At 42.2% G+C, this 25,104-nt stretch overlaps 1 protein-coding gene and 1 long non-coding RNA gene across 5 annotated transcripts in view; one reads left to right on the top strand and one right to left on the bottom strand.

Moving 5' to 3' along the window:
* The window catches only part of CHN2 (chimerin 2), a 166,310-nt gene extending 156,051 nt beyond the window's left edge, over positions 1 to 10,259 (bottom strand). The window contains exon 1 of the mRNA XM_075493091.1: positions 9,873 to 10,259. Coding sequence (XP_075349206.1) covers positions 9,873 to 9,921 — 49 coding nt within the window. The 5' untranslated portion in view covers positions 9,922 to 10,259. The remainder of the gene's footprint in view (positions 1 to 9,872) is intronic.
* LOC142405532 (uncharacterized) lies at positions 9,255 to 24,550 on the top strand. Of its 4 annotated transcripts, none has more exons than XR_012774220.1 (5): positions 9,255 to 9,386; positions 12,260 to 12,338; positions 12,433 to 12,486; positions 22,983 to 23,016; positions 23,108 to 24,550. It is a non-coding gene; the product is annotated as an uncharacterized LOC142405532 (long non-coding RNA). The 4 variants fall into 4 exon arrangements; XR_012774221.1 differs by lacking the exon at positions 9,255 to 9,386 and adding an exon at positions 9,556 to 9,813; XR_012774219.1 differs by lacking the exon at positions 9,255 to 9,386 and adding an exon at positions 10,284 to 10,413.
* Positions 24,551 to 25,104: the final 554 nt, after the last annotated feature.

Here is a 25,104-nt window from a genome sequence, read left to right as displayed (position 1 = left end):
GAATTGAAATTTGTCTTTCCATTTTTGTTAAGACATCAAAAGGTTCAATATTATTTCAGTAAACAAGTTCGTCAACACAAAACAGCCTAACTACGTGCTTCAGACTGCAAAAGAAAACAAATACAGAGCTATCACAGCATGCTGCTAAAAGCTGTCCATCATCTTCGTTTTCCTGCCAGGAGATCAGGAGTTATGGAGAGTATCCTCCCTCAAGAAGCAGGTATTTATACAAATTATGTATAATTTAAGTCTTGTACATAATCCTGGGAAATTCATCACCAATGAATTGACATGTTCTATATATAATCTAAATGCACTGAATATTAAATATGTTATGTACCAGTACTTGGAGGAGGGGGGGTTTACCATGTAGCCTATAATAATTTGCCCCATCATAACAGCAGATGCTGCTTTAATGGAAACTGCACTAAAATACTCAGATAAGCAACTACCCAGTCCTGCAAGCTGCTGATTTACTACCTCAATGCAGTGGGAGCAGAAGGTACCAAGCAGCTTGAAGGGTCAGAACTTCATACCTCGAGCTCATAAAGGGTTTTTTTTTTAAAAAACAAAATCTTTTACCAAGAATTAATTCAGCTTTTAGACACTTCTGTGCACTACAGAAATTTGATTGCAATATTCAGGTTTTTTGTAAAGCCCTAAATCTTGGAACTTTGAGGAACCTTATATGAAAAACTCCACTCTAGCTCTTAAAGTTCATTAATTGCTAGCCTTAATATTGGAATCAAAAAGAATGAAATGTGATCCATCTACAGCTGGATCATAAATCCAGCTGGGTCATACATTCATAAAGCAAAGGAGAAGAAGGAAAAAGCTTTTCAATCAAAGGAAGAAAGAGTGTTTGAGATAAATCTATATACTGTTCTATACGGTGTGCTATTAATAAGATTTTCCTATCAGGTCTCCTTGCAACATAGGTGTGGGTTTTGGTTTTGTTTTTAACCTGCAACACAGAATGTCAACATCCCATATTTCAAAACACCCATCCCAAATTTTTCTTCTCTTTTAGGAGCTCTTGGCTGTAGAAAGCAGGACCTAGAAGTCATGGCATGCTGACTCAGCAGTAACTCTACCACCTATATACATAAGAACAGCAACGACGGGTCAGATGGGTAGATATCTCCCACAGTGACTATCAGTGGATACCTAAAGAAGTGTAAAAGGATAGAGCAGGCCTATAGCATATATATTTCACCGGTTTCCCAGCCTACATACTCCTAAAGCTCAGGGACTTTAGACAGAGGTGATATTGTTGTGTTTAACAGCAGTGGATGGAACTTTCTCCTGTAAAGTTATCTAAATGTGCTAACAGCCCACGTCAGCCACTAGCATCCCTAATTTTCCACGCCAAAGGGGTCCGCAGTTTATATATGCCTCTGTGCTAGGAAGTACCTAACCCTGAACTCCTAACCAGGATAGGATACGGTTCACTATTAAGCTACACATGCTCACACACAGTATGACTGCTTCAAAACAGGAGATACAAGGGCTGGCACTGTCTGCAGGGCCACAGCACTGTATAATATGCACAAATAGTACACAAAGGTAGGGTTCAGCCACACACACACAAAAATATGACTGCCTTTAACAGCAACCATATAAGATACCTCAGAAAAGCTGAAAATGGAGCATCTGTCTGGATATATCACGATCCCCTCACCCTCTCCTCTTCCCTTTGGGGCATTTTATCTAGTTTATTGGGGAATTAAGGTGGAATTCATGCAGCTTCACACAGTGGAAAAATACTGTAAGAGATACTCCGTGTCTTTTGACAGCAAACTTAATACTGAAAGAGCTGTCAGATTTCTTTTGCTTTTGACCACACCACAGGCCCTCTGGCACGTGGTACATTGCTGGAGCAGAAGAACTACCTTCTCCCAGGAACTTCTGCCTGCCTTTGCAATGGCCATGCCCAGTATGCCTGTAGATGATGTATGCTTGCCATTTTTCTTCCTTGCCATAACACAAAGCCAAACATTTAACCAATTGATCTGTCAAGATAAGACAAATTTTTTAGCAATTAAACATCTGCTCAACAAGCTGAATCTCATTTACAAACTGAGGTCTCCAGCTCTTCTAACATTCAATTTTCTTCTTTGATGAAATAAAAAGCGTAACACCACAAACGCACTTCATAACATGTTGGTTTTTTTAAAAGCTACAAGCAATGTTTAAACAGCCAACAAGAAGGTGATAAGGAACGAGAGGAATAGCTACACGACCAGCTTGTAAGAAGAAATTGAGAAATGTGACTTGACACACAGGTCGCAGCAGGTGACACGTGATTTACTGATGATAAGAAAGGGCCCACCGAGTACTTTCTACACTGTCAGTAATAATACCGTACTGGAGACACCTTGTCTCAGGGGAATCGGACTGCCTGATAAAGATATCCTCAGAACAGATGTCTTATTTACTGAACTAATTCGTTCGTGATGACCTTGATCAATAACACCAGAAGCAAGGTGAGCGACACTTGCGCATTCTTCTGAATTTTAAAAACCCTTTAACCTCTCCTTACCTTACCAAACACATCAGCCTGTGCTGTCAAGTTTCAACCTATTCTTTGGCAAACTTTAAAGCACGTTAATGTTACAAGGACACTATTGCAACATCAGTTTCCTTCTACCAGGGATACACTCAGTCTCCAGCCCCAGGATTTGGATTATTGCTGAGTAAAACAGGATGATGAAACTATTGTTGCTGAATCGCGCGTGATTCATAGTTTGTAATAACCACCTCCAAACGTAAAATTCAAATTTACATTCTCATAATCAAAGGTCAGAAAAAGACAGCAAGAATGGGTCATTATTCATAGCAGTTAAAACTATACATTTACACTAGCTACTGTATATAATTCTTAGATGAACTGGGACTACACCTGTAAAGAATGTGATATATACAGAATTACAGATTTATAGCTTCTTGTATAAATCCTGCTACATTTCCCTGCAACAAAAGCTTTTTCATGCAATATTAATGTGCCATTCCTTAACACACAGTTCTCCAAATATTTAATCTCCTAAATATCTCCTCCTTTTGTAGGAGAGAAGAACAAGCGACAACAGACTGGCTCCCCAGCATGGGAACACCTTCTGCCAGCACTCAGTGTTGCAAGCAAGGCAAACGCAGCCACTGTTGCCCTTTAGCCAAAGGTATGTATATAAACAAAGCAACTTTAAAAAAAAAATTCTTTGTCTAAAACACCAGGTTTAAGACTTAGCTATGCACCATAATAGCCAAATTATTATCATCTGAAACATGTAAAACATCATGGGCACAGGCATACAAGAGGACTGTGTATAATACTCACTAATGTAAAATATTCCTGCCTACAATCACTCAGCATTTGGCATATCTAAGCCTTCTTAGAACCATCAAACAGAAGGCAAGAACTAGTCAATTGAACTGGTATCCAAAAAGGTCATCATCATGACAGCATGAAAGACTGTTCGTCTGATCCTCCACATATGTCTCTGAGACAAGCAGATCCGCAAGAAGAATAAGACTTTTGCTTTACAGAGTACCACTATAAGCTAAATTGTGAAGCAGACATGCATTGTACCAGTTTCCAGGCTATTTTATTCTCATTAATCACAGCCTACACATTCAGTAACTAACTGTTGGAGCAATCACTACATCAGAATGGAGTACTTTGGCATTTTTCCCTTTTGAATTTTTATTATTTTTAATAAGAATGGTGAGTTCTATATAATCATCAAATACAAAAGACTTCAGCTTTAATTTAGAGCAAGAACACCCTGGCCAGCAGAAGCCTGGCATGAGGAACAGAAATAAAAAGAACTCTTATTGCCCTTTTAAGAATCAAAAGTAGCACCTTATCAGCACAATGGCAGCATTATTTAAATGGCTTTCATGTGCCATTTTCACAACACTATTTCTATTAAATCATTGAGAATAAACATCTATTTTCATTTACTAATCTTTTTCCCAATTAGAATCTCTCTGAATCTGTGTACAATAGTAATTTCATTTCTTCTCACTTGCTTGCATCTTAATTAAAATCAGCCTATGTTGACTTTCATTTTTACAATATATCTGCCTATTTCACATCATAGCACCTTCTTGACCCCCAGAGAGACATGAGCCTTTAATATTTTATTTTGACCTTGTTAAGTTACTGGAACCATCAAAGATTTTTCTTCTTCCCTCAGTAAGTGGGTTTTTATCCTTCTCAAAACATGGAGTATGTGTGAAAACATGTAGTTGAGAACTATACTGCCTTTAAACAACATATCTCTGTTCGTTTACTTAAAAAAAAATGTGTGGCCTTTCAGTTTATTACAAGAATTAGTTTATGAACCATAAACTTCATTATTAATTAAATGAGGATCACTGCTTAAATGATACTTAAAGGCCTTTTCCCCTGAGCTTCAGGACAGAAAAACAGTTTTCGATTTCCAATTTAAAAAAAAATGCATCAATAATTGGTGATTTTAAAGGAATTTATAGTGGTCATCTACTTACGTATCTGAGTTTACAAAAGCAGGGAGTTTGTGGGGAGAAGCAGTATCTTTTATTAGAGCAGTGGACACAGCTGAAAAGTAAAAATACCCCGACAGGACACACAAGCCCTTCTCCAGACCTGTAGCAGAAAGTTTGCCTATGTGTTTCAACTCCATCATTTGGCCTAATAACAGGTATTACTTGAAATGCACACAGCACATGAAGAAGCATCGATTCAGATGGGAAGCAGAACAGTGCAGAGCTATCCCTTCAGTCTAACACCTGCAAATTTATCTTTGGAGCTCGTAGAAAACACAAAATACTGGGTACGCTGGCACATGCATTTACATGTTTGCCTTGGGTCTTCATCCAAATTCTCCCAGTGTTACCACTCTCACAGCACAGGCTCAGACTCAGGCAAAGGTTTTGGCACAGTCCGAGTCCTGCTGGAGGAGAAAGCCTGACTCGTATTTAGCAGACTCGTATTTCCATTTACCTTCAGTGTGGACCCTTACCTGATAGATAGCCCAAGCTATCTAACCTATCCACCCGTTACAGGGAGGCTATCTGGCAGAAGACTTTTCAAGCGGAGCTCAAAGCCTTAAAGGCAGCTGGGATTTACAGCCACTTCATCCTAGCTTTGGATGGCACAACTGCGCAGAGGCTGAGATGTCCGACCCCTAGAAATACCGCTGCATGGAGCCTAGCTGGGAAGCATGCTGGATTTTTTGCTCCTTAGACAAGCAGAGCAGACACAGCCACAAAGGTGTCTTCGCTCAGGATTGTATTTACGTTCCAGCGAGCAGAGCCTTAAGTTCATCATTCGTGTACAATCAGTATTTGGCTACTGGGTGGAGGAAATTGGAGGTAGCTGGTGACAAAGTGGGGGAAGTAAATTGTTTGCCAGGAAAAAGCTGAAAAGTTTCAATAACAACAACAACAAAGTTTAAAAAAAGAAAGACCAGAATGAGTGAGAATAAGGGTCAATAGTAAGATGGAGAGTAGTAAGGGAATATGTCTATTTTAAGGAGAAAGCAGCATGAAGGAAAGCATAGAAACATGTACAGTCCTCTTTAGAGGACAGGAGAGAAAGAAAAGATGCTGCTTGTGGTTGAATCAGCACTTCATCTAGGGAGAACAAAATTTAGGGGCTTGCAAGGAATACAGCTAATAGATCACCTGGGCATGTGCTATAGAAGAGATTACAGGAAAGTAAAGTGGAATTCCCAGTGGAAGTAATTATAATTTCAGCGCTTCATATGCTGTGCAGATTTACCTAAGGTCCAAAGAAGAATGCTTAATTTAACTGCTTATCATGCCCACCTTCTTCCCTCAGCACAGTATACCCCCTTCGCCCCTGGCCACCTTCAAATACTCTTGGTAGTCAAAGAGCAGCTTAAGTTCTGTCACCAAAAGCAGAAAGCTATATATGAAGAAATACAATACAAATACCCACGGCTCTCCTGTAGATTTTGTTACCAGTGAGTGCTAGCTTACTGAAAAAACTCCTTCATAGGCTCCTGTTAGATGGGGCCCATGATAAGTACCTAATATTATTGAACCTATAATTAGCAGCCTCACAGTGGCTGTTGGAGACCAGTACGCAGACCACAGACACAGCTCTGAAGGAGGGACAGGTTCTTTAGCTGTGAAAGCAAAGGAGCAACGGATTCCTAAGTAGAAATACTTGCTTTACCATTAGTTGATAGCTGAAGTCATAGCTCTCCATGCATGTTAGCTCCCCATCTGTACAACAGCTACAGCTAACCACCCTGCCATGTCACTGTGCAGGTAGTGCTTATAAACAACCACTCCAGGACAGAACCAAATTCTGGTCTTTAATGTAGACACAAGTTCAAGTGAAGACCATAAATCCTACTCGCACATTTACAGAAACATAAATGGGCAGGCAGAATATCTACACCATAAAATTCTTAGGCAGCTTCCTCACATTAAATATATTTGAACTGTTTAACATTTTTTCTCATTGATATGAATTGGCAGGAATTGAAACAGAAATGTTACACTGCAAATGGTCACTTGCAGTAACACATTCTCAGGCTTCAGCAGTCAGCATTCACGAGCAGACTTCCCCCCCCCGGGGCCTAATATGACTACTTTGTTCCTACAACACATCTGTACTCACCTGTATAATGAATACATGATTTTACAAAAGAAGAGTAGAGACGGACACTGTCTAAAGAAGGAGAACTATCTGTATTTTAAGAAAGGCGGGTAAGAGATGGAAGAAATCATGCCTTTAAAAAAGTGAATGAAAATTCCCATTTGCTGTTCAAACTCTAATTTCCACTAGTATCACTCGGTCAATAAACCTTTTTACTCCTTGTAAGATGGATTCTAGCTAACCCTTGCCTTTCCATACAGGCAATAGAGGCTAACCAAAACCTTGATGTGAGTATAAGGAACCTGTAGATACTCTGCACTACTTTGTGTTCAGATGGGCCAGAATCTGGGTGTCAACCACTTCAACTTGTACTCATGCATATGCAGTCAGCTATTACCCCCAGAAGTTCTTACAACAACAAGCCACCTATAATTTCTCAAATATCATGTTCTAGTGCTCAAACCTAACCCCGTATTTGGATGTTATAGACACTAATTTAAGGACAGAAGCGAGGCAGATCTTCTGTTGTTACCTGAAAACAACACCAAACCCTAACAGTGGTCTCAGACTTGAATTATTTATATGGTCTCAAGATCAACAGTTTTATTTCTTCTCAGAATGTTTGTATATGAGCATATTTAAAAAAAAAACCTAAACCCAAAAAACATGTTTTGCTGAAGCTAAAAATGCATTTGCAAATATGGTAATTGTTCCTAGATTATTTCAAGACCTGAAAGGATTACATGAGCAATGCTTTAATTTGGCTTCAGAAGTTCCCTATGAGATGGACAAACACTAAACTGCTCTTAAAGATGGGAAAAAGATCCAGCAACACATTAAACAGCTTGATCAAGGCCAAGCATCAAGTCAATGGTAGAGCTGAGTCCTGCAGCATGGTATTCTGCTATCAACCACAAACTTCACTTCCTTTTTCCATTAGCAAAAACGTGTTGTGATCCTATAACCATCCCTCTTCTGTGGAATAGAAATAATTATACTATTTGGAAGTCCTCATATTGGTAAGTTAAACATACATATAAATTCTACCCAATTAAATTTAAAAGCAAGACTGTTTGGTTAGATTATGTAAACAATATGCTCTAAGACTCGCTGAGTTCTGAGAACCGAAACCACAGACAGCCAAAATACAGCTGCATACAGTCAGATATGGTGTGTCTGCTAATATTGGAAACTTTATCATGCTGCAGCAAATTTAACTTCTGATTAGTTTGTGCATAGAAGAAATATAGACTGAATGCACTGGAACAAAACCAAAAACCACTCCAAGGTTGTAAGTTATGAAAGCCAAGGGCACTCAGTTATTTTATGAAGCACTTGACAATATTTATTAGTTGTACTACTGTGGCATCTAAGAGCCCCAAGCATGGGCCAAGGCTCAGCTGTGCTCATCCTTGCAAAAATGCAAAACAAAAGATAAACCATGAACTGCTGTAGGCTGTAGCTAAGGGCTTCATACAAAGCAGGGTACTGTCAAATGCCAAAACCCCTGACTTTTAAGTACGTACATCTAAAGCCCAGAGCTCAGTTCCTCATCTAGATGTTAAGTTTGGTGCTAGATTCACCTGCTGAGCGGGAGGCCACCTGGAGTTAGCTGATATCAACTGCTCAGACCAAGGATGTGCCTAAACTCCCACTCTTCCCTGCAGTTCAGGCATTTGAACCAAGACTGCAAGGGAGACACATCTGTCCATTCGGGAGACAGATCCTGGAGCCTAGATTCAGTAAAGCCAGAGGGGATTCAGAGGTATGCACTCAGCATCCTTTCTCAGAAGCTGCAAGAAAGACCTTGAGATTCACCAAGCAAGGAAGCTACGCATGCAGGGGACATGCTTCTGCAGCTTAATGGTCAGAGCACCAAGGAAGAGAATTCCAGGTTCCAGTCCAGGCTTTTCGGGTTGTCTCTGGTTCTATCACGTAACTTAGATGTAAAAATATACAAATGCTCCATAAAATAAAAATCACATTGCCCAAATGAGTACCTTAACTAACAGGCTATTGGGTTGGATTGACTCCTGCTTGTTTTCATTCTGGTCTTGCGACTCTTGGATTGCGAGCATGAACACAAGGCAGAATTTCTCCTGCCTACTTCTTTCAGGTGCTTTCTAGTTAAGGCAATCAGGGCTCGCAATGTTTATGTTTTTATTAGAAGAGTTGGAATAAATATTTATGGCACGAATTGCTATGTTTAAGAAGCACTCTTACAAATTCTCAGTCTGGCACCTCAAGTAAAACACTAAGTCACAGGTCCCTGGAACCCCAAAGTTATTCATCCTTCTATTTACTCCTTCAGCCGACTAAAATGCCAGGATATCACTCCCTGCCCATTTCTCATAACTTAAACATTAAAATAACTGCTCAGTGAGCTAAGAAGCAGGCGGGGGTACTATCGTATCACTGCTTTCAATTTCAGGCTGCCTCGCTCAGAAATGCACCGTAACTTTTCTGTCTTCCTGCGGCTCTGCAGGCAGCCAGCCCTCCCCGTCAGGGGCGGCAAGCCGCCCCACACCGCCTCCCACCCCAGCACCCTGAGAACCCCGAGCAAGCACAAGCTCCTCACACCCGCGCACGGCCCCGGCGGCCGAAACCCTGGGGCGGTTTGTCACCTGCAGCATTTTTTATCCGGATGGGGAACGTAATCGTTCCCAGTATTGCAGAAGTACTCAAAACGCCCTGGGTGCCACGGCGCCCGCCAAGGGGCACGTCTGGCAGTCTCCGACCGGCGGGGCACCCCCGCGCAGCACTCCGCGCCGAGGTGCGATGCGGGACCGGTCCCGCCCCGCGGGGACCGCGGCAGAGGACGCCCGGCAGCAGGGCGAGGCGGTCTCTGAACACCCCGGGCCACCCGAACCCCGAGGCGGGGGCTCCCGGTAACGTGCCGGCCGCGGGCGCGCCCCTTCCCGAGCCGGGAGGGATGCCGCTCCCCCGGCGAGGGAGCCGGGCGCGGGGCTCCCCTCGCCCCCGCCCCACACAAAGGCGCGGCGGGGAGGCGAGCCGGGCCCCGCCGCGCCTCCCCAGTCCCGGCTCCCCTCCCCGCGGCGGCTGAGGGACTGCCGGCCCCGGGCAGGGGCATCGCCGCCCCCGGGGCAGAGCCCGCGCGGGGCTCGGGGACCACCGCGGCGGCTGCCGGCGGGGCCGGGGCCGCTCGGGGCGGGCGGGACGGCGAGGCGCTCTGCAGACAGGTAGCTCCCTGCTAAAATGGAGGGAGGGGAGAAATGCGGCGCTCGCCGGAGAAACTTACCGGAGGAAACCGACGAGCCGGACAAACTGGAGTTACTGGATGCGGCCATGGTCCCTCCTCCTCGCCCCTTAGCTGCGAGCCCCGCGTCGGCCCCCGCTGCTGTCCGGCCGCCGCTGCCGCCAGCCCATCGCAAAGTGCCGGAGCCGCGCTGCGCCGAGCCGCCGCCGCAGCCCGCGCTCGGCTCCCCGCGCCGCCGGGGAGCGGGTGGCCGCGGCGCCCCGCCGAGGCGCTGCCGGCCGCGCTCCGGGGCTGGGCGAAACCGCTCGGCAGGTCAGGGAAAGGGCCCCACGGCGCTTCCAGTGCCTCCCTCTCCGCCTGGGGAGCAGCGCTTACCTTGTGGCGGGGACGGCAGAGCCGCCCTGCCAGCGCCTTCCCTCGCCTCCTCCCTTCCCTTCCCGTCCCTTCCCTTCCCCGCCTCCTCGCGGGCAGCGCTGACAGCCCGCCGGGGAGACCCGCCGCCGCCCGCCGCAGCTCCCCTCACGCACACAAAGGAAGCGGCGGCGCTGCCGGCCGGGCTGCCGGCCCCGGCTGAGCGGGCAGGGTGGGTCCCGCGCGGGCGAGCCCCGGCGGCGCGGCAGCCCCGCCGAGCGGCGGCCAAGCCCCTTTCCGGCCGCCGCCGCCGCCTGGCACGGGCCTGGCGGCGAGCGCGGCTCCTGCCATGTGCCGGCGCCCGTCCCGCCTCGCCCGGCGGGGCGGCAGCGCCTGTTGAGCGCCTCGGCCCGGCGCCCCCCTCGGCCGTGCCGCAGGGTGGGCTCCGCGCTCGGCCGCGCTCCCGCGGGCGCGGCGCCCGCCGGCCCCCGGCCCTCGCCCCCCCCGGCCGCCGGAGACACCCGCTGCCGCGCAGCTACGGCTGGAGCGGGGCCGCGCACCTGGGGCAGGGCTTCGCCCCCCGCCGCCCTTTGTCCGCCTCCTTCCTCCGCGGGTCGCCCTCCGTTCCCGCGGCTCTCCTCCTCCCGCCTGGCAGGCTCCCACCCTCACTTTTCTTCCCGTTCATTTTCTTCCCTCCTGGCATCCGTTTTCTTAAAAAAACACACCAGCACCAGCCCCGGGCGCTCCCTGCCAGGTGCGCAGCGGGGGCCGCGGGCACTGCGGGGCCCCGGCCCGGCCACAGTTGGGGCCTGCCCCCCCCGCAGCGCTCCCGGGCCCGGCGGCTCTGGGGGGACACGGGGGCACCCGCCGGGCCGGCTGCCAGCCGCGCAAAGGGGGCACGGCCGGTCTGGGGCAGACCAGCCTGGGCCGCTGCCCTGTGTCTTAATGGGCAAGTGGGAAAGAGGAACAGCCAAGAAAGCATCACTTGGAGGCTTCCTCCTGTTGCCTGCCCTTCGTGTTTCCTTCGCAGTGCTTTATCGCCAGCCAAAGCTTCCATCTCATTTTATAAAATGAGGGTGAGAAGGCTGCAGGAAGGTGGTCAGCTGCCATACGGTTGTCAAAAGCCGGGTGGCATGGCAAAGTCTTGCTGGCACGAGATCTGTAAGAAGCCTACAACCCCTTTGCCTTGATGATGATTTATGAAAGCCTTCCATGTTTCCTAACAGAGTCTGTAACACAAAGTTACTTCGGGACGAGCGAGGAAGCGCATTGAAGTTTCTTTGGCAGACTAAGCCTTACCCACCCAGCTACCCGGCGTCTCAAACCAGCGTGCGAGCCGCCTGCCCTCTGTAACCCGCACCCGGCGGCTTCCCCCTTCTCCCAGAGCCAAAATACAACCCCGGCTCCCCAGACCCTGCGGTCGGTTCTTATTTTTTCCTCGGGAAAACAGGTACCGAGACCCCCTCTAGCGGCACAGACACCCGTAGCAGCCATCCCCGCACCGCGGCGAGCGGGGCCGCCGGGTCGCACACCCCCCGTGGGATTCCTGCCAGGAGCTCTAGGGACGCGGCTGAGGCCGACTTGCTTTTCCAGGTTTTATTTTGTAATGACGGCTTGCTCCCTATAGAGAAGGAACGAGCTTTAAACCAAGCTTTAGCACTGACTCTTACTAATCAGTAAATTGCCGCGTGACAGACATGAAAACAGGACAGGCATGTCACTGCGCTTCGGCCTTTTGCCAAATATTTCGTGTCACGCATTTTAAAGACTGAATGTTGAGAACACAATGAGAAAGGCAGAAAGTTACTTTAGCTTCTGGATTAGGTCATCAAACCAGGCTGATACCTGGGATGCAGGAAAATACTGGAGTAATATGGTAAACGTCAAGATTGTACTAGTAAATTGTCCACTCGCAGAATATGTGATGTTTTGAAGTGGTATTCGCTTGTCTCCTACATGTTGGTTTTTTCTGCTCCTCTTGCTGTATCTTTCTTTCTAGTATTTGCCTCCTTGTAGTCTGTTATGTCTTCATTTTTCCCTCCATAATCTAGCGCTGTCCTGCCCTCGTGTCTCTCCAGCACCTGTCGGAAACCTGTCTCATATGATCGGTGAAATACGGTGGTGTTAACAGCACTGGCAGAATCTGCAGGGAAAGAGGTAAATAACCTAAAAGAGAGAAAAACCCCTCACTCTGCTGAGACTTTGCAGACACAAAATAATTTTCATAATTAATTTTCAATTATCTTTGCAGCTATAGATCTGGATAAAGCAAGAGAGGAACTTCTTCAGAGAATGACTACTCCAGGTATTCCAATAATTGCAAAGGGAGTATTTTCTGTCCAAAGTCAGTGAGTCTGAACATGTTGAGTTATGAACGTGTGTACCTTTGAAGGACAGGCGACTGATTAAAATCTTTGTGATAATAGCAGGTATGAGGTTGTGTAATCTCAATTTCCACAACATTGAAAGGTAAATTAATAAAATTAAGTGAAATGTACTGTAGATTAAAAAGAAACTCTTTCACATTTCAAGACAGGATGGCATTTTTCTTGTTAGTAGCAAAGAACATAAAAGCCATGAAATTAGAGGGGAAATTACTCGATCAAAGGGGAAGCAAATTTAAAACAAAAGTAGCCTTGTTATGTGTAAGACGTGCAAAGTGAAGACAATGCAATCAAATCACAGTTCTATTTTATAGAAACTGTGAACAGATTCTGTCCTAGTCTAATTTGTGCAGAGCCGAGATTTATCCATTACTAATAGTGGAAATACTCAGATAACAAGAATAAACTTTAAATTGTAAACTAGATACTTTCTTTGATGTAGACTATACCTGGGCTTTCCACAAGTCTATGCTTCATATAAGCCTGACAAAAATCTTCCACTTTACACTCCCTGTGGAACTAAATGTAGTGCCTGCTTGCATGATATCTGCACTTTTAGGAGAAGTCCCAGCTTCCAAAAGTTTTGAGGGATTCAGAAAAATCATCTATGTATGACCTTAGAAACCCCCCATGGATGGACACTGCCATTGACATTAACAGTGACTTGCAAAGGAAAAATACCAAACTGTATGCTTTGTATTACGCATGAGAAAGATCTGAAAGCTTTTCTGGTTTTCATTCCTGGGGAAGATTCCTTGAATATTTCCTTGCTTCTCAATTGGTTCAATGCAGTTTTTACTGACAGAGTTTCAATGTTTGGTTTTTTGGGGCGGATTTTTTGCCTTTATTTTTTTTAATGAAGAGATTAGGGAGTTTGTCAAAGATTTAACAAACCAGTCCTCAGTCTACACCTAAATTCCAAAGAAGTGACTGCCTGCTTCATGCTAAAGCCCAGCTAGCAACACGATATTTGAAGTAACATTAAACTCACTGCAGAAGAGGCTGTTGTACTCCAAAAGCTAATAGGTGTGGGAAGCCCAAAGTAATAGTTGGAAGATTAAAGGAACCCAAAAGCATTGCTGCTTGTTTCCAAAGAAATCTATGAAAATACCTAAAAAGTTTCTCCAAACTTGCAGTGTATTAGGTTATTTCTGTACCCTAATTATCCATTCTCATGCTTCTGCATGGTAGGATTCCTATTCAAGCTAGAGCTTACACACATTTTGTTCTCCAGTAACCAAAAATGAGTAAATACCATGGAATTACAGCAAATAATAAGTCTTACAGCCCAAGACCTATTGAACCCAACAGAAAACTAAGTGAAATTACATTTGGAAGCAACTCTCTTTCACAATGTAATTCTGAACCTGTTGATGTGTAGCTACATGCACAATTTCGTTGTCACATGAACTCTGGTAGAATGACGTATTTTGGTAAAATTATGAGCAGGATGAGGACCTGCATTTGGAGAGCCATCGGTGCAAACCATAGTGACTTTGACAGCTGAGGACATGTCTATGCTGCTTTTGTGCTATGGAGTGGCCTCTGGAGTGGCCTTGGTTCCTCAGCCAACTGGTATGTACTGGTTTGTGTCCTTATTTCAAAACAAAGGCTCTGCAGAGCAGACAGGCCACCTGCCTACTGCACAGTCATTAGTATCATAGCTAACTTGTAATGACTTCGTGAAGGCAAGGCAAATCCTAGATGATAAATAGGTTTTTATGTTCCCATGTGATAAAAGCAAGCAGAAAGTCACCCTTCCCCCGGACAGCAGGATGAAAACCTAGAAATAACAAATAAAGGAAAGCGGGCAAAACTGTGCTGCTTTCCTTCAAGAAGCCAGATTTTTTCCCTTTTGACCAATTTGCTTATTGCATATCTAAGTATCCACACATATTTAACATCCTGGTTTCCTCTCATTCAACTTTAGACATAGTAGGCACTTTCACTGTGGAGGCAAAGACCTCTGCTTAGACCTTCTTTCATTTTAGTGACTTGGCAGAATGCTTCCTGCTGCAGAAAAAGAGATCTGAAATACAAGTATAGATGAAAAAAAAAAAAAAGAGGTAGGTCACTAGATAGGGCCTGTAGCAACACGAATCTCTGCATCGGCCTGGCTTACTCAGTCTGAAAGAAATTCATCTAAGGCAGACAATCATTTATATTGCTATCTTCCACCTGTTGAAGTTTCCATTATACAGGAGCCATTTCATAAGAGCCCTCCTAAAAGAATCTCGCCTGAAATCAGTGCACCTTGAGTTTCCTCACCCGTAAGCCCTCCCCATCCAATACTACAGCTAAGCTTCATGTTGGCTCCTAGCAGCCAAGCCTGTGTAGATGGCTGCAGTACAACCCTTAAAGCCCTTCTGGTTTTGCAGTCACGGCATCTCAGATTATCTTTATGGAATCTGGCGTAATCCACTGTATCTGACTGCTGGGTTAATACAGCAGAGAGAGCTGCAATGGCTTACTCTGCACCATAAACCTGGCAGGGAGGACAGGAGTTTGAAACCTAGTTAACTAATTTATTTCAGGATGAAAATTGGCATTAATTATTTCAGTGTGAGTGTAGATAGCTTGGCAAAAATGTTGGGTTTTAATTAATTATGCAAATTAGAGGAAAGTAAAGATGTTTGGCCCACTGCTTTGATTATGTAATAGGTATAGAAATATAAATGTTCTGCACAAGACAGCAAGACATATGACACAAAGATTTAGTGTTGTCAAAGACCTAAAATGCTAATCCTTCCTTTGATGTTTATATTGCTTAGCTGGAACGGGAGGAAATGCATTATTCATTCTTTGCTGTTATGAAAGGGAAAGGCCTTTATAAGCAATATATAATCCATATTTATATACTCTCAACGGTACCTGGAAATTTTACTCAATATAAGCACAAGCCGTAATAAGAAAAATAAACCAAAATATCAATAAATACCAGATGCACACTGTATTTGGGTATGAATAAATTATGTGAGTCATAATGGTTGCAACAGCAGGTGGTGGTGTAGTTCAAGACTCTATGTGATTTCTCACTTTTTTCCTCATGCTCCAAAGAGGAAGATTTGAGACCCCTAAGACCTGGTGCAATTTTTAGCTCTGCACCTTTAATTGGTGAACAAACTAGAGGCATCTATTGAATTTTATTAGCTCTGCAAAAAACATACAGCAAATAGGCTGGTCGTCACTTGTGAGTGCTAAAACTGCTGCTATGACTAATTTATGAATGCTCATCCTATTTGTCCTTTCATCTTTCTTCCTGTCTCATACATCCTATTTTAATTAAATCTCAGATTGAGAGTTCACTGAGGCAGAGAATTTCCTTGTTATGTTGTTTTCAAAGTTTTTTACACAGTGGAGCTCTAATCTGTAATTGGAAGCTGATAAAGATTTTGAAATTACTAGAGTCAACTATGTAACTGCCATTAGACCTGATCTGGAAAAAAAAATTGTGCAGAAAAACTTCTGGTGAAATTGAATTTTAGTGTGTTTTTCCTTTCTTAATAATGAGCAGCAAGTTTCAAATCCTTTGCCTGAGAGAACAGAATTTAAAAGTCCAAACTACTTGCAGTATAGTTCTCCTTTACATTGTGATCAAGCTCTTACTTTGCAACATGAGAGCATTTTGTTTAAATTTTTCCAGGGATGGAACTCAAGACTACTAAATATTTAAGCAGATATCTAATTTTTTACTGAACCATAACCACTCATAACTTTGGACAGTGAAGCCTTTTGTTGGTCCAGGCAACAAGTATCAGACAAGTACAACATATATAGGAAAAGAGGAATGTTCTCCATGTTTCTGTACCACCTTTCTCTGAACAGAATGGATCACATTTCAGTGTGAAGGTCATGTTTGTATAAAAGCTACTCTCAGCCTCTCTTGAGCACTACCACATAATTTGATATCGATGGAGAGGTGGAAAAAAGAACAGAAAAAAATTTGAAGAACTTAACAACAATCAGTCTCTTCTTCGGAATATTCTGATTCTCATGTTACTACATACTAACAAACTCTACATGAAATGTGGGCCTACTGGTACTAAACTGAGATTTTCTTACCAAATTGTTCCAAGTAGATCATACTTGAAACTCCATGACGTAAACTGCATAGCTTTTATTAACCTTTGGCCTTTTATCTAGACTGACATTTAAATAAATTCTTTTCCTCATAGTTCAACATTTCCTCTTTCTTGAACCTACAGTAAAGTCATCATGTTGAATTCACAGCTTCCCAATTACCATGACAATGCAGTGATATCAAAGCCTCGGCTTTACTCTTTCATTAAGATGGAAGAAAGAGCGGAGCTCAGAGCAGAGCTGCTTTAACTCTTCTGTCATTTTTTCCTTGTATGTGAATTGTATGCAAACCTATGAAGATTTAATTAATTAATTTACTTGCTATTCCAGCTTCCTCACTGTATTTCTTTGTACTGACAAATTTTGGCTAATGGATTTGTTTGACAACTGTTCAATGCGAAAATGTATTCAGATACTCAAAATTCATGAATAGTGGTGGAGCTGCATGATTTGTTATCTAAGTCATATGTTATGAGCCTTTAGAAACAGAATCTGCAGTTGTCCAAAATAAATTTTATTTCAGCTACAGAACTGAAAATTGCGTTCATCAGACTCTTGCAAAAACAAAGCTTTGCTCATTTATTTGTCAAAAGTAAATTAGTCAAAATAGCTATTTAGAAGTTATTTACTTCAGATGTTCATGAATTATTTATCTCAATATTTCCCCTGTTTAACTGTGATACCAGATTCTCTTAATTAGCTACAAATATTTTAAATGATAGAGGGCCAGCTACTAGAGGAGAATTCCCATCTTAATGTGGTTTTTATTTATAAATGTTTTCTGCCCCTTTATAAAATTCTGTCTAAATGTAATTTTGTGTACTGTGCAATTTACTAATATAGGCTGGGGTAGCCTCAAGCTTGGCTGTTTTATTCTTAAATATGTTCAGATATGGATGCTCTGTATTACTTATGTAAACAAATCCTACAGGCTAGAATGGTTTTGCGGTTGGGTTCTTTTTTCTTCATTTATAGAATCAAAGGTCAAATGTAGAGATTTGGGATGTTTCATTGGCCCAACATACCATTCAGCTATGTAATGCAATTTCCTAAAGGCCTACTGATATTAAGCATCCTAGATTCCAGATGAAGGCATATCTCTTCTCTATGGTTTTACCTAAGAGATAAAATCAATATATGGCTCCACATTTGTCCCTTAATGCTTGGACTGAAACCTTGCCTCTGCTGAAGGCAGTGATAGTTTTTCTCACTGACTTCAAAGAGGCCAGTGTTTCACCCTTCATTTCCCTGCTGGATACTGCTTTTCCCTTTAAGCTACCATGTATCATAAAAAATGATGTGCTTTAGAAACCATAATGCACCACGGTAAAAATTGTAATGCCACAAGGCAATGTCAATATATATTTTTATGTAGTAGTGGGAGGAGGAAATAAACCAGGAGACAAACGTTCCTACTCACAAAGCTCAGAGTTTTTGTTGTATTTATAAATGAAAATACATCTTTTCAAGCAATAAAACCCCCATACACTTGCTTAGTACCATTCCACCAAGGGCAGCCATCAGGTAAGCTCAGATTTACCAACAAATCTATTAGTATCATTTCTCAGTTGCAAAGGTTAGCAATGAGATTTTGAGCTCTAAGGGGTTTGTGAGAAAGGGGCCAGTATCAAAGAAGTTCTGCAGATCTTAGATATTGAAGAACGATCCTGGAGAATCCTAGATTTTAGGAAGTTCAACTTTATTCTAAGATATGGCATTATGGATTACCTTGCTTATTGTGTTCAGTTTTCCCAAGCATCTATATTCTGCCTGAGATCCTTTGCTGTAGTTTTAAGCATCCAGTCCAAAATACATAAGGGATGATAGGATGAAGTTCTACCAAAAAGTTAAAAGTAAAACTGCCTGTATCCTGCAACCAATTCTTGTCCAAATTCCCAGGAAAAGAAGGTAAGCTTTGTCTCACATTCAGAACTGAAGAAAGTTATCTTGTATGCAGACAATAAAGAGTACAGATCTATAGAGACACCAAGCAGTAGGGACAGGAACGCTTCAAATTTGGGCTGTTGGCCCCTTTTCATTTCCTAAGTCAGGTCCATTTTAAGTATGTGACAGCACTGACCCTGAAGGGAAGGCCAGATCTTGGTCCCAGTGCAGTTAAAACCAAACCTTCATCAAATTCACTATCATCAAAACCTCCCCCTGTGAAACTCCCAGTAATACTTTGATGAAAACTGTATTTCTAAACCTGTTATTTGTGATTTTGGGGGGCATATTGGGCCTGCAAAGACAAAAGCACGACTGAGGGAGCATTTTAATGAAAATGTAGTAAAGAATATGTCTATACCATAGGCAGTTTGCTATAAATATATATGTATGTTCTATACCGTAAATAGAACTTTGCTAAGTAACTCTCTGAGACTGACAATGGAAAAAGCTGACAGAGTGAATCAAGGCGAAGTGGTCTCCAGTTTAAAATCAGCATCAGAGGTAAACAACAATACCAGGAAGGGAATGAATGTCTCCTGATAGTCAAACCAGGAGCCTATCTGTAATACCTGTCATAGCTCTTCTCTGGTTTGTTTCTGGTTGGGTTGGTTTGTTGGGTTTTTCAAAGGAAAAAAGAATGCTTGATGAAGCTAATTCTTTGGCTTACTCCATTTGGTGCATAATTAAGTCAATATTGAATACTCATTTTGCATGTTATAGGTGCATAATTAACTCAATATTGAATACTCCTTTTGCATGTTATATAAAATCAGCTTAAGTGGCAGGAAAACATTCAGAGTACAAATGAGCTTTCATCAGTGACTGAAGATCCTATTGTCTGTGACTCAAAAGGAAACTAAACAGAGGTGCCCATGCCCAACCTGCCTTTCATTCCACAGATATAAAAAGAAAACAAAACCTCGGAAGTCCTGCTCTCATTATTATGCTGACATTTTGAAACATGCAAAAACATTGAATGAAATGCAGATTCTAGGGAATTTTATCAGAGGCGAGTGCCTCAAATGATACGATTCTCAAATTGCAAATTAAATTAAAGATAAAATCAGATGAAAGGTATGTAAAAGAGCCATAAATAAGTATCTGTGTGTAAATAACATTAATACATCATGAGCTTAGTTGGACAGAATGGGGTCTGTAAATGTGTTGAGGATGATTTGGTTCAAGATTGCAAGTTCTTGGCTACAAAGAACATACAGTGCAGGATTTCAAGGCCTGGGCCAGTTCCCCTGGGAATGCTGTGAAAAGAAACTTGGATGTCATTCAGTTAAACTCCTGCTGTGAACGCCAATAAAGAGATGACCTTTTCAGGCTCTGCAGAGGTCCCATTCAGCGACGGTGGTTTTGCCCAAGAGCATTAGGAGCACTGTGCTCTCAAAACGTTCAGAAAATGAAGGGAAAGAGCTCCACCACAGAAACAGCAAAGTATTTGTATCTCTTCAGAAGGAAATGCCTCAGAAGAATGAAGAATTAGGTGGAATGACTTGCTAATGACAAACAACTTCTATCAAAGTTAGTCCTGATAAGAGAATGGAAATGACTGATACAAAATGGTAAGGATGAAGTCAAAGCACATCCCTCTGTGGGAGTGCCACTGGGCAGCTGAGGAAACTTGCCGATGACTAACCAAGATTAACCCTCCACACTCACCAAAGTTAGTAAAATTAAGGCAAAATGTGGCCCAGGGCAAATAAGGTAGTTCACGAGCCTTTATTGGTCCTGTCAGCTACCCCTGACAGCATGTTGAACACTCAGATTCCAAAAATACATTAATTAAGCAAAATTTATCTTCTTTTATCCCTAGCTAGGGGGAGCAGCCAGTGGGAAGAGTTGCAGAATTTCAGACAGCCCTGTGCCGTGGATCAGTCTGGTTGGAAAGAGGCAATGACTAAGAAGGATGTACTTGTGTGAGTGTGCGAGACACCACCCATATACACATCCGTGAGCGTGTGTGTGTGTGTGTGTGCCACTGCTCACATACATATAGCCTTGGGAAAGCCAGAAACATTTCATGACTGGCTGGATATGAAGCCCTTTTTCTCTCTCCACTGGTATAGAAAAAGGAATCATTTCTGTGGTCATTAGAAAGCTGTAGATAATTTTCTTAAAACATTTTGCCACATCTGGGGGCCTATTTTCCTCTCCATAGGCTGCTTAACTCTTATTAATATCAATGGGGGTTATGCACACATGTGGAGAATAAATTAGATTCTTCATTGTTTCCTTCTGATAAAATTAAATGTTCTTTCCACATGTTAAAATTAGCTCACATACTGTTGTTCTCATGGTATTGGAAATAGAGAACATTAGTGACTAAATGAATCTTAAATTATTTTGTCTCTTAATAAAAGACCTTATCCTACTTCTTTTAGAATCAGAAACTAGTTGCTGATTCGAAAAGCTTCAGTCAGAACTTGAGCGGAGCATCAGTTTTGGTGTGGTTTTGTGACTATTGACTTCATCCTTAGGCTGGATGGAAAACCTTTTCTCCCAGTATGGTGCATTATACAGACTAGATCTGTGAGTAACAGTTGCTTCATCCTAATAAATGGCTAAACTCTTATCCAGTCAAATTTTTATCAATCAATTCTTATTTCCTTTTTTCTTATTTACAAGCATTGGAAGACAAATGTTTCTGTCACAGCCTGTATCAGGACTGTCTTAACTCATTTTCCTCTGATGCCTGTAAGTGAAAAATATTAAATGAATTTTCACTGACAGGAATTTGAGTTGCAATTTAATACCATCATTATACAGGGAGTTATTATTGTGCATGATTTGGTATATGTAAGATGCTGGGATGGATTTTATACTCTTTGAAGTGTTTTTTGTAGGGCAAATGCTTATATTTATAGCAGACCTATTAATATTTATCCTTGACATTGCATCAAAGAAATAGCTACAGATTATTCCGTAGACCTTTTGACATTTTTAGAATATGGAATGCTGAACATTAACATTTAATGCAGTCGTAAACGCAGTTCCCTGAGGGATGATGACATCAAACAAATTGGACCATCTTCTTAGAAACTGCAGCCCCTATGGATCACTCAGTAGCAAAGAATGATTAAGCATTGTAACTTCCTAGGACAGAACTGGAGATGAAGCTGCATCTACAAATGGAGGAGGAATAGTGTGTCGGTAACGCCTGCCTAACTGTCCCAGAAGTGGTGCGAGATGGGTGAATGTCTCCAGCTTGAGAGACTGGGGCATTCTGTAATATTAGAAACCTCTTGTTGTAGATACACTCTTGGAAAAAGATTTGACAGAACTCTATTGAGTAAAACCTGTGTGAACTCAACTTTAAGCTACAGCTAAGAAAAGTGAAGAAGCCAAAAACGTTGTACCTCTGCCACAGGTGGAGACAAGAAACAGGAGTCAGTGAAATTACTTGACCCAGGAATCAAGCCAGTATTATCAGAGAAAAACTGATAATCAAACTATCAGAGAAGAAATGGTGTAATAAGAAATAGATTTACCAAAACCCAGAATCAGCATCTTTTTTTTAGTATTATTTCTTTTAGTGTTTAGTAACATGAACAGCAGTTTTTCACTGCAATTCATAAACTATTTAGACTTAGATTTTTTCCCAAAACTATAGTTAGCTGTCCTAAGCTATAGGAATTTGGTTTTTGCTCTAGACTCAGTATGCCTCAGAATGTCTTTATGACCTTGAAACAAGATACTAGATCTCTTCAATATCTAGTTGTACTTTTCAGATTTTCTTTCAGTTTTTCTCTCTAATTGCAACAGTAATCTCAAAACATGTTGGAAAGTCAAAACTATAGTTTGTGGCTAAACAGATACGAAGAGTAGTGATACTTATTTTTGCTCCTTGATTAGACTTCTGAATGTCTTCCAGGCTTAACTGGAGTTCAACATACCTTCTAGGTCCTTAGGTGCTCTTGTTTGAGACATTCTGACTGAGAAGACTTGCTGTGAACCATTCAAGTCACCCCATAGTGGGTGGGATCCACAATACCAGGACACCTACATTTCACCTAAGTCACCTAAGTCACCTAGATGCTTTAGTGACTTAGGTGCCATTATAGTCAATCAAGATTTTGTCAGTATCATCAATGGACCTTAAAAAGCCATCCAGCTGCCCAGGTAATAGGTATCTATTTTAGAGAGAGAAGCTGATTCTGCTCTGCTGGAATTGAATCCCATCGAGAACTGAGTCCTACCCAGAGTTTCCAAAAAATTGGATGTTCTTCTAAATCTTCCATCTTATTAAACTCCAGTTTTTTTAGCCCAGAGAGATAAGATCTGGTTTACTGCTTTTTGTCCACTTGGTTTACAAGGATTAGAATGAGGGATTTGTTTTACTAGGCCAATCTATTCTCTTTACTAATCCTGCATTTTGTTTCAGGCAATTGCCCTGTGATGGTCTTAGTATCACAGAGGTAAGATATGTTCTGGGAAGTTTTATTTCCTCTATTTGAGCCCTTTCCGTGCTTGAGAATAATCCTAATCTATTTAAATCTGTTTATTTAGGGATTTGTGCCATGTACAGTGAAACGGGATCCTGCAGTGGCTGAGATCTTTGGACTTGAGGTAGCCGAGCAGTCTTGGCCAGTTCAATGCCGTTGCAATTCAGACACTGCTAAGGACTTTCTCAGGTACTCTCTGGGTCTTGTGAAGCTCCCTGGGTGCTGGCATGGAGTCTCTCCATTACTGTCACTGTCTTGGGACACTTCTCAGAAAAGAATCCTGGCACTTTGTAGAAAGTGGGCAGTTTTAAAATAAACAACTGGTTGATAAGTCCCTTCCTGTCAAAGAGTCTCCGCTGTCCAATATGACTTCTTACGTAAAGGAAAGTGGGTACAAGCTCAGGGTAGAGAGTGAGAGTTTTGCACAGGAGTCAAAGCCTGTTCTATGCCCTAGGAATAAACAACCGTATTGGCATCTTGTAAGCACTTGATTTAGTCATTGCTTAGCTATTTTCTCTGGAACTCTCACTATCATATCGGATATGTTTTGCAAGCTGATTACAGCTACCACACCTATAGCTCTATCCCCTGCAAGCAGCAGTCTATGTACTTTTCTGAGCTTTTAAATGCAGAATTTTTTCAAACAGATTAACAAGTAAGAACAAGTATCATCAGTTATCCTCGTGGGGTGAACTATTTGGTTACTGTGACCTTAATTCAAAACTAGTCAGGAGATTTTGCTGCAGAAATATACAATGATTTCATTGCTTAAGGCTTTAAGGTCTCTTTCAAGGACACAAAGCTGTGTAGTTTTGTTCATGAATGATTTTTTGGCTACTGTGATGTCCTCAGTCAAGAAGGCCAGTTGGCCATGTGTGTTGATAGTGGCCACTAAGACTGAAGTATTTCAGTCTTTCCTGAAGGGATCAAGAGCTGCTGTCAGATAAAATGGAAGAGTAAATGATGCTGAAGTATTACACTGAAAGATTACTTTCTTAACTTTGTTATGGCTAATAAGATTCTAATTTGCAAGTCTTGGTTCACTACAGTTGATATGCAAGTGAGTAATATCGAATTCCTCTGGCTAAAGCTGTTCAAAGGAGAGGCCTACAAGCCAAATATATTATGCAGGAGAGAATTAGCTTTCTTTTTTTCTTGAATTGATGTTAATCTATACTGGCTTTCTGTCCACCAAGTATGCTTGGATTTACAACCAAATCTTGAATTTGAACTTCGTTCTCCTAGAAACTGATGAATTACTGTAAGGGCAGTTGAAACATGTTCAGAGATTATATTGGCCTTCTGATTATTGAACATACATTGAAGCATGAGGTTTCCACAATCTGAATATATTAATTACTACCAGTGGTACTATAAACTTCTCTAGCTTACACCATAACAAAACACCTTCTAAATCAAATACTTTCGATATTAGAGGAAAGTTTTCAAATCAAGTGTCAGTGCAGTGCCTTAAATTCTTGATGCTTTTAGTATTCATTAAAATGTGTAAAGTGTATTTTCAATAAAATAAAATATGGGTTTTTGCTCTGACTGTGTTTGCATATGGTATAATGCACAGTTATGAATTATTTCTGCAAATGGATTTTAATACACATTATCTTTCCTACTTTATGTTATGACTAAATTATCCTCATTCTGCAGACTCCAACCAGAGCTTACGTAAGCTGCAGTGCAGCTGTAAACAGCCCCTATCACTGCTGCCTTTTGGTCACGTGTCTTAACCACAAGATCCTTCCTTAATTATAGTAGTACTTTTGCAGGGACAAACATGTATGATGAAATTTCATACTCTGCTTTTTCCCAAAGGAAAGAAATTGCTTTCGAGTGCAGTATCAAACTCCATGGCTGTAAATTTAACTATATAGAAATTTAGTTTCTGTAAGCTGGATTCTTTGTATTATTTAGGACTGTGGATGAAAGTGAACAGAATAGCATCTATGTCAGAGCTATGAACTGATAGCAGTGCAGCATGCCTGCCCATTTTTCACTGTGCCACATCCACTCTGAACAGAAGTTTCATTTTAAAAGTTAATAGTCTGT

The sequence above is a fragment of the Mycteria americana genome, chromosome 2 (assembly GCF_035582795.1).
Source record: "Mycteria americana isolate JAX WOST 10 ecotype Jacksonville Zoo and Gardens chromosome 2, USCA_MyAme_1.0, whole genome shotgun sequence".
Taxonomy (NCBI): Eukaryota; Metazoa; Chordata; class Aves; order Ciconiiformes; family Ciconiidae; genus Mycteria; species Mycteria americana.
Note: the sequence above shows the minus strand (reverse complement) of the source record. Positions and strands in the feature narration are given on the sequence as shown.